This window comes from Acipenser ruthenus, chromosome 42, assembly GCF_902713425.1.
Source record: "Acipenser ruthenus chromosome 42, fAciRut3.2 maternal haplotype, whole genome shotgun sequence".
In the NCBI taxonomy this organism is placed as follows: domain Eukaryota; kingdom Metazoa; phylum Chordata; class Actinopteri; order Acipenseriformes; family Acipenseridae; genus Acipenser; species Acipenser ruthenus.
The window spans coordinates 9,382,069-9,392,068 of record NC_081230.1 but is presented as its reverse complement, the minus strand read 5'-3'; the positions used below and the strand labels follow the sequence as shown (position 1 = coordinate 9,392,068).

Genomic DNA, 10,000 nt, shown 5'->3' with positions numbered 1-10,000 from the left:
CTGGGCAGTAGCCTGAAGTCTTATGCATTCACACACGTTACAGCTGTATGCGTTTGTGTAATTATCTATTTACTGTGTTACTGTTTGCACGTTAGTTTAGTACTTAATGTGAAAACCACAATAAAAAATGTAAAAAAAAATAGGACCGACACCAGATGTTCCCTGATACACGACTAACAGATAAAAATGAAGCAGCCATGTGCGCTGAGCAACAGCACCACCTGTGGTCTGGAAAGTGTCAGTGCACTTCGGGGATTCCAGAACAGAACCTGTGGCATTCTCTCCGGAATCTTTACCTCGAAGGAGTTCCAGTTCCAGACGATCTAAAAATAGTTTTTATTTGAGAAAATAAAAAAATAAAAAGATATACTAACTTTTTTTTTACCAGACCAACCAGTCTCTGCACAGCACCAGTAAAAAGCACAAATCACATAGCAGTTTAAAATGAGTCAATTAGTCAGTCCTCAGACCAGTTCAAGACAGAAATATGTACAAATAAAAAAGACAACAGTGAAGCTGAAATGCCTTCCAGGATCCGGCAGTGAAAACTGAGGTCTGGAGAATATACAAGTGGCTCTCAGAGCCTGTTACATCAGAGACAAACACTCTGGAGAGGGAGGGGGTCTCTGAGAGACACGGGCATCAACAGCAAAGGCTCTGTTTGTTTTATTAACACAGAACTCTAATAACTGTTTCTAATAAAAGCTGTTTTTTTTAAAAAGACCCCAAGCATCAGGTCTCTGTGCTTTTACAGTGCGCCTGACTATCTCTCGCCCCAGCAAGCGGATAGCACTGGCAATCTGATAACCTGCAACACCGAACGAATCAAATAACACAACACAAGCGTTTTGAGAGTCTATCAGGACACGCGTGCCGTCGCTGGTATCCGCTGTCTGGAACATTGAGAGTAAGACTCCAGTGAGACAGAGAATTCCTAGAATCCCCCCGCAGCGCGCAGGCTCACGCTGATAACAGGGAGCGGTCCCTTCGGTTGAGCCGTTTCTGTTGGGCTTGGTGGTTTGGAGATGGAGGTGAGCCGCTGTGCAAGGCTCTGAGAGATAAGAGAGAAGAGCAGAGAGGCACTTCATTGATCAAATTATTTTTTCAGTTGTACAGATCAACAAATTTCCCCTCCCCCCCACCCCAAGGTCTTTTGCAGTTGATGGATTTTAAAAAAATGCACTTGATGATTCAAGGTACACTACCCTATAAAAACATGTTGAGGCCTGGAGAGAAGTGCTAATGTGTCCAATTAATCAAATAATTAAACCTGATGCCAAGAAAGTGGGGGGGGGACAAGAGGTGCTGGAAGACAGCCCACCCCCTCCAAACCCCTTCCCTCCCCAACAGCTTGCCCTGCCTATTACAAGGATCCTGCTTATCTCAACAACCAGCCCCGTCTCCCTCTCCCTCAGCTGACAATTAACTGTCTCTCTCTCTCTCACTAACCGTACTGATGTGCTGATAAGATTGCTCTTGTCTGTCTCTGCTGACTGCTCCCTGTGTCTTCAGCGCGCATTTAGCCTGTTGTCTCTGCAAACACTCCTGCCCTCCCCTGGTATCACCGGCGTGCTGAAACCGCAGCCCCTTGGTTTCGTGCGTGTTTGCGAGGGGAGTCTGAAGCACGCCTTGCTCTGAATGGTCGTCGCTGTGATAGGATAGCATTAGGATCTCAGATCTCTGCGCTGGGACGGTCCAGTTTCCTTACCCCCGAATCAGCCTGCTAGAAGTATTACAGCACTGGGGGGATACCCGGGTAAAAGCATAGGAAATACAGCACAGGAAAGCATAGTAAAAGCACTGGGAAAAGCATGGTGAAGCACAGGGGTAAGTTACACCAATCGCTACAATGGTAAAAGCATGACTATTATTATTATCATGAATTAGTCATTCCGCAGGCTCTCTTATCTGAAGTGACCTGGAGACTGGGCTGAACTACGCCAGCTCAGTAAAGGCACCCGGGGGGTTCTTGTGGTCCAAGAACTTTGACTTTGTTCTTTTTTTTGCCGCAGCAGCCCTGGCTATCCTTGAACAGCATGACCCGATCAGTCATGCAAAAAAAATCTGGCCATCCATGAAGGACCCTTTAAAAGTGACCAGTGAGAACGGAGATGCCCAGTGCTGCTGCAGGATTAGCTGCTGTGTGTCCCGGAAAAACACCCACTTAAACCATGAGCGTGGCATGCACTGTACTGCACTGCACTGCACTGTACTACATGCAACACTGCACTACACACTGCAATGTACTGTACTGACTAACATTATATTTATTATTATTATTAACTAGATATACAGCTTGTAAGTTATGTTTGATACATTTTCATAAATTAATGTGTATTTATCTATATTAATACAATTATATATATTAGTTAACATGTTTTAAAAGGCAGAACGGCTGACAGCGTGAGTAAACTCACTCATAATCAACATCCTGAGTAAAGTCATTGTTTGTGAACCACACGCTCTGTATGAGTAACACTCCCGGGTTTACACAGGGGTGACAGCTTGAATTAGTGAGCCGGTTGCACGGCAGGATCCGGGTGTAATTCGACAGCACGGACAGTGACCGGTACGCGTCTGCTGGTTTATTTTCTCTTACCTTAATAATAAAGACGTTGTCTCGGAGAGCGCGCTAGACGGTCATGTCCATCACAGGGCTGTGACAACTAATGCGACGTAGAGGAATGGGGGCGTAAATCTAAAAAGAATTAAAAACGAGACACAAGGAGCGGGGTTAGTCAGCGCCCCCCCCCCCCCCCGGGCATGTGACAGCAGGGCGCTTAATTGAATCCACATGAAGCGGCTGTAAAGTTAATTTCTGTTCGCAATTAGACTTGATTAATAACACACGTGTGGAAAGAGACGTGATTAGCGATGCAAAGTAACTCGGGATGCGCAACACAGCGTGCGAGGCGGTTTGTCGTTGACCGTGTCAAACACTCTCGACCTGTCCCGACCTGGAGGGGGGGAGAGGGGAGAGGGGAGAGGGGAGAGGAGGGGAGAGGGGAGAGGAGGGGAGAGGGGAGAGGGGAGAGGAGGGGAAAGGGGAGAGGGGGGGGAGAGGGGGAGAGGGGGAGGAGGGGGGAGAGGGGGAGAGGGGGGGGAGGGGGGGGGGAGGGGGGGGGAGGAGGGGGGAAGGGAGAGTTTCGACGGTGACGTCACCACTTAGAGTCACGTCAATTTTTAGCTCACAGTTTCTTGTGCGGTCATGAAGCATATATGACTGTATAACCTTTTAATAACAAGTTAAGAAACCTTATACAATATTAATGATATATTTTTTTAACACATTGCAATAAAAAGCAACCAACCAATATGTATATATTTGTTTTAATACAGTTTTGTTTTTATAATTTTAAGAGAGACCTGGCGGTTTCCCACTTGTGTCCCTGCTTTAATGCACGAAGTACACGTCAGTCTGCTCTTGAGAAAAACATTTCATTGTGTTTTTATGAACTGTGCGCTGTGCAAATCTTATATACCGGGGGACCCTTCAGTGAAATGAATCGCTGGTTCAAATTAGGAGGGAAGAGAAGGGAAAAAAAGGGTCTACATTTCACACTGTACTTGAGAAACGCCACCCATGGGGTTCATAACTCAAAACTATGTGGCGCTCTTTCTATTTCCCCAAAGACGACTTCGTCAGTGGCAAACGCTGCACTTGTGATCTGAAGGCGATTGTCAACACAAGTTAGGCAACACTGCCGCCCTGTGGAACAACGACGGCATTACAGTTTACCAGCACTGAATCGGTTCAAGGTCGTGCAAGCGAGCCGTTCACAAATGAATGCGAGTTTCCAACCAAAATGTCACAACGACACTAGGATTTGATTTTAATTAAACGAATAAATAAAACAAAACAAAAAAAACAAGCATACACAATCACCACTCTTTTCCAGAAACAGTATATGCATTTATTTACGGTTTGCATTTGCATCCAATGTACAGAAATCAAAAAACACAAAATAATTTTAAGAAGGAAAAAACGTAATAATAAAATGAAACACAAGGATAATAATAAACAACAATATTATTAACCCTTATCATGCATCAAGCCAGCATGGAACTGTTAGAGTGTTGAGACAGACTGACAAACAGACAGACAGACAAACAAGTCTAGTGTTAATTCCCTGCCAAACCAATAAAAGGTAACCCTATTATTTTTTCCTTCTTTATTATTATTTTTATATTATTAAATGTACTACTTTGGTGATGACGGTTACATTTTGTGTTTGTTTGTTTAAAACACAATGCAGCATCCTCGTGATATCATTTCTAATCCTCCGGCATATAAAGCGCACTGCCAAGAAAAATCTATACATGAACAGACACGCCAATCCAAATCGTATGCCTCTGTATCGGATTCTTTTCGAAATCTCCATTCATTTGAAAGCCTCGCTGCTGGTCCGTATTGAAGAGCGGTATATGCGCATATATATGCGCATTGCATAAGAAAAAGAAGCATTACTGCAAAGTGTCATCTGAACAAATACTTTCCTATTCTTTACCGTGGGAACTTATTCATATTACTTTGTGTGAGGTAGGATTTTTAAAAAATATATCAATATATGTATTTACAGCTAAATACCACAAGATGGCACCATTACCCCACCCAAATATATATATATATATATCCCTAACCCAGGCACTGCAGTGGCAGCACAGCCAAACCTGAATCAAACCATCGACAGGACACTGGTAATGGAGATGGGGTCCTGGATTTATGCTATGGACCAGACAGAGAAGCGCATTTTATTTTACGAAAGGACCTACATAATCTTTTTTTTTTCCTCTTTTCGTTTGGCTTGTCCTGTACACATGCTTGTGTGGAGAGCTGCAGAATAAAAACAAGCAGGACTAAAGCGAGTGAACAAAAAACACCGTAGACCCCTACAATACCCGCGGGGCTCTCCCCAGGACGTGGCAGAGCAGTGGTGTGTTCCAGTTCAGGGGTTTGTTCCAATCAAACCAGAAATACTTTGGTTAACCCCGAGGGGGCGTTGAATGAACCACTGTGGTAGATACTGAACACCTCTTCTCATAGTAAAGCTAGCGATGAGGAGGAGAGTCACTTCAGATCTAGCTGGGCAACGATAGCTGCAACTCCTGTCACCTTTATCCGCTCGCTTAAAAAAATAACTTTACAATAAAAAACAATTCTGAAAAAAGCAGGACTAGAGTTTCTGAATGTTTGACCAGGTCACCAGAGTCCAGCAGCTGGTAGTTTAAACCCTCAGATTTGAGCAGTCAGACTTTTTCTATTCAGCAATGATATGAGTGCAGATTTCAGCTACTGAGAGACACTTCACAGATCACAATATACAAACTTTAAAAAAACAGAAGGAGGGATATATTTATACATATATACGATTACATTTTTTTTAAAATCTTTAACATAATAGAAATAGTTAATATGTCTAGAATATATATATGCCATTTTTCACAATTCTCTGTACGTAAAATGAATCATTCTGCCCATTGAAGATTTGTTCCCAGCTAATTTATATGGTACACACAGAGACCCTGAGCGTGTTCACACGCCTGTGTAAAGAAGGGTCGCCTACACAAGAAACCCTGAAATCTGAACCCAGATTCAAATTAAATTACATTTAATTATCCATAACATTTTAAAAACGCAGATCAGAATACTTTAAAAGGAGAAAACTACAAGAAACCAAGTCAAGCAGACAAACTTTACACCGTCTCAGAGTTTTTACCTTGATAGTAAAATTAGCGTGGAACAAACATTCTTAAAAACACCTGCGAGAGTGAGACTGTGGACTACAAACCACATTCGAGAGAAGTTTTGGTTTCTATGCTGTAATGGCACAGAAGATGCAGCTTGAATTTCTTAGCCTGCAAGTGGTCCACGGTAGATCAAACTGAACGGGGAGGTCGAGAGAGGGAGAGGGGGCGAGGCGGGATGTTTCGGGGGGAGTTTGTTGTAATTTAGTTACTCAGACGGAGTGCCGGAAGGAGGGAGGGACGGACCAGGCTTGCAAGGTTTCCAACTGAACCCAAGATAAGCTCAAGCACAAGCTGCTCTTCCATTGCGATTCCTGCAAAAACTTCAAAACCAACCACCGTGTCACTTTAAGAGGCTTTTTAAGTTACAGCTCTGCTATAGTTAAATAATTGTCCACGGTGATCAGAGATTTGGCACTTTACTGTAGTGGCACTTTGTTTTACTCATCACAGGCCTTTAGTGTTCAAACGAGCAACACTAAATTTCATACTCCAATGCGGTCTGCAAAGGGTACTAAATCTTCATGCTTTAAAAAAAAATAAAAACTTGTCACCCCTTTCTGTGTGCTAAACGAGTGACCAAAAGGCCCCAGTGCGGTGAGAGTACATTCTGAAAGAGACTAACCCAGTACAGCACCCCCCCTCTGCAGTACAGTACAATGTGCACATAGCACAGGACCATGCAGCCTCTGCCCTCCTTATGAGGACAACTTGACAATACTGAACAAGATCTGCAACTGAAACACAAGCAAGGGGTTCCGTGGAGGGGGGTAGTGATAGTACAGGCAGCATTAGACTGAAGGAGGGAGGGAGGGAGGGTGTAACGGAACGGACATCAAATCAGTCAAGTGTCCCTAAACTCAAGCCCTTCCTAGGTCTCCCCCCCAGGCCCTGGGGCTCTAGGACACCTCATTGCCGAACACCTCCAGCACCAAGGGGGTGAGCTGCATGCTGTGCTCGGGCTGGAAGGAGATGCTGCGGTACTGCTTGGAATGCTCCTCGTTCAGGCTGCGCAGGTCCGCCAGCTTCTGGATCATCTTGGCGTAGAGGAGGCGGCCGCCGGGGTGACGCACGCGGATGTAAGCCTGCAGGACGTCCGAGATCCGGTCCTGGAAAGCCTCGATCCGAGCCCTCTCCTGCACCCCGGGCCGGTCTGAAACACACACGGGGGGGGGGGCAGCGTTAACAAGGGGTGCACACGGGGGGGGGGGCAGCGTTAACAAGGGAGACACAGCTATGGCCAAAAGTTTTGTATCACCTACTGTACAATTGTAGCGCTTTTATTTAAGTCTACCGGAAGCCATGATAGTAGTACAGTATTTCATGTTAGATTTCAAAATGTCACATTTTTCCAAATGTCAGTTTTTCGTTAAGTATATGGAAAACCACATAACAGTGTGCAATTCAATATGTTAACATTATTCAGCAGGTTTCATTCGACGTTAGGAAAGGAATTCATTCTGTAGGGGGGGATGCAAAACGTTCTCACGCACGCACGCACACACACCTGGGTTGTTTTGGTTCTTACAGAACGACTATGCTAGAAGCAATCTCTCCAGAATGTGAAGGAACCAGGTCCTGCATCTCCAGGGGGGGGGGCAGGCTGCTCAAGCCCCCACTGGGGGTGTCTCTGCACTGGGTGCTGACTCAGCCCTGCCTCCCTGCTCTAGTCTCTTACCAGGGGACAGCAGGCAGATTGCCATTAGCAGCACATGCTCCTCTTCATGCATACAGAGCTTCTTCAGTCCCACCTGGAACTTGACCAGCGGCTCCAGGAGTTCCACAGTATGACCAGCTGGGGGGGAGGGGAGAGGTGCAGCGGTCAGTACAGATTCACATTACATCAGGGATGGGAAGAAGACTCCTGCTGCATAGCAGTTTGATCCATTCCTGGAGTTTGCTAAGACTCGCCTGAGCTTGTTACCTATACACACCTTGGCTAATCAAGTAGCAAAACCTGGAACGGATGAAAACTGCTATGCAATCAGAGTCTTACTTCCATTCCTGTTGTATCAGAGTTTCAATTAATGGACCCATCGAAGCTACACAGGCATAATTACAAAGGAGGCACTGGAAAAAAACACACTCCACACTCCCCAGCAGCAGTGTGCTACCCGCTGGTTAGACTTCCCTGCCCCCTGGTCTCGGAGCCCCTCACCCTGCTCGACGTCTTTGACCTGGTACTTGAAGTCCTGGCTCCCACAGGTCCAGGACATGTCGTCCAGGTTGAAGGACTGGTTCGAGCGCAGCATGATGATCTCTATGGCACTCGACTTGAGCAGGGCAATCTGGTCGTCAGCTGTCAGCTCTCTGTGGTCACCGAGAAGAAAAGAAAAAAGACAAGGACTTAGCATGCAAGTTCCTCCGCTCTCTGGTTCTGAACACAGCAGCAGAGCCTGCAGAAGGGGAGGCGGACTCACTTGAAGCCGGGAACCATCTTGGCGAAGCCGATGACCTTCTGGATGCTGTAGCTGACCAGGTCTGCAAGGTGCGGCAGCATGGAGGCGCTCTGAGAGTTCAGGCTGGAGTCCGAGCCGCTGCTGGACTGACTCATCAGGAGGCTGCTGAAATTCAACAGCTTCGAGTCCATGGGGTCTGCAGAAGAGAGGTGCACACATATCTGAAATTCAACAGCTTCGAGTCCATGGGGTCTGCAGAAGAGAGGTGCACACATACACACACACCCCCCGTTACTAAAGCACACTCTCATTCCACCTGGTGACAGGAAGGGCTGTGAAGGGTCCTCACACACTAAAGTACATAAAAATTAAGTAGACTTCTTTCAGCTAGAGCCTTCATCAGCGCACAAATCAATAAGTACAGTATATGCACATTATTTCACGTCACATGCCGAACCTGGAATTCACAAACCCTGGAGCACTGGATCATCCATCATCCTCATCCTGATCCTCATCCTCAAGCCTCATCATCCGCCTAATCCTCCTCATCATCATCCCCTCCTCATCATCTCATCCTCCTCCTCATCATCCTCCTCCTCCTCATCATCATCCTCCTCATCATCATCATCCTCCTCCTCATCATCATCCTCCTCCTCCCCTCATCATCCTCCTCCTCATCATCATCATCCTCCTCCTCATCCTCTCCTCCTCATCATCATCATCCTCCTCCTCCTCTCATCATCCTCCTCCTCATCATCATCCTCCTCCTCCTCATCATCATCATCATCCTCATCATCATCATCCTCTTCCTCATCATCCTCCTCCTCCTCCTCATCTCCTCCTCCTCATCATCATCATCCTCATCATCATCATCCTCCTCCTCATCATCCTCCTCCTCCTCATCATCCTCCTCCTCATCATCATCATCATCCTCCTCCTCATCCTCCTCCTCCATCATCATCCTCCTCCTCATCATCATCATCCTCCTCCTCCTCCTCCTCTCCTCACTCATCATCATCATCCTCCTCCTCTCATCATCCTCCTCCTCCTCCTCTCCTCCTCCCTCATCATCATCATCCTCCTCATCATCCTCCTCCTCCTCATCCTCATCCTCATCCCTCCTCCTCATCCTCATCCTCCTCCTCCTCATCCTCATCCTCCTCCTCATCATCCATCATCCTCCCTCCTCATCATCATCATCATCATCCTCCTCCTCATCATCCTCCTCCTCCTCCTCCTCCTCCTCCTCATCATCCTCCTCCTCCTCCTCATCCTCCTCCTCCTCCTCATCCTCATCCTCATCCTCATCCTCCTCCTCATCCTCATCCTCATCCCTCCTCCTCCTCCTCATCCCTCATCCTCCTCCTCCTCATCCTCATCCTCCTCCTCCTGCTACTGCAGTGGGTTGTTCCTGCTCTGGCTCACCTGAGGGTGGGTTGAAGGAGTCGGAGGGAGTCCTCAGAGGACAGGTTCTGGACAGAGTACACTGAAGAGGCGCGGGGTCACACTGCGTGTGATGGGGCCCTGGCGCACTGGGGGCTGGAACACAGGGAGAGAGGGAGCCATCAGAGACTGACACACACACACACACACACACACCCACTGCAACAGAGCGAACCTGTGTAAAAGAAGTGTCCCATAGTAAAAGCATAGCAAAGTGTAATAATGCACAGTGAAAGAATGGTAAAGCACAGAGAGGTATGGTAAAGCATACAAATAAAAATGGTAAACTAGGATCAACTATGGTAAATGCACAGCATAAATCATGGGGAAGAAGCACAACTGCTCTGAAAAGATACTGTGGCTGTACCTTTTATGAGGGAGGAACTGTGACGTGCGGTGGAGAGGCTCACCCT

At 46.7% G+C, this 10,000-nt stretch overlaps 2 protein-coding genes across 2 annotated transcripts in view; both read right to left on the bottom strand.

Annotated features, from left to right (window-relative positions):
* Positions 1 to 2,728, bottom strand: part of LOC117967074 (histone deacetylase 7-like) — a 66,990-nt gene extending 64,262 nt beyond the window's left edge. Inside the window, exon 1 of the mRNA XM_059011762.1 lies at positions 2,600 to 2,728. The gene's annotated coding sequence lies outside the window, so the exon portion shown is untranslated. The remainder of the gene's footprint in view (positions 1 to 2,599) is intronic.
* A 1,161-nt stretch (positions 2,729 to 3,889) lies between these two features.
* The window catches only part of LOC117962563 (vitamin D3 receptor A-like), a 29,352-nt gene continuing 23,241 nt past the window's right edge, over positions 3,890 to 10,000 (bottom strand). Inside the window, 8 exon segments of the mRNA XM_059011501.1 lie at positions 3,890 to 6,898; positions 7,424 to 7,540; positions 7,904 to 8,055; positions 8,166 to 8,340; positions 9,570 to 9,591; positions 9,593 to 9,643; positions 9,645 to 9,683; positions 9,998 to 10,000. The exon segment at positions 9,998 to 10,000 is cut by the window's right edge and continues 15 nt beyond it. Of these exon segments, the coding sequence (XP_058867484.1) occupies positions 6,645 to 6,898; positions 7,424 to 7,540; positions 7,904 to 8,055; positions 8,166 to 8,340; positions 9,570 to 9,591; positions 9,593 to 9,643; positions 9,645 to 9,683; positions 9,998 to 10,000 (813 nt within the window). The 3' untranslated portion in view covers positions 3,890 to 6,644.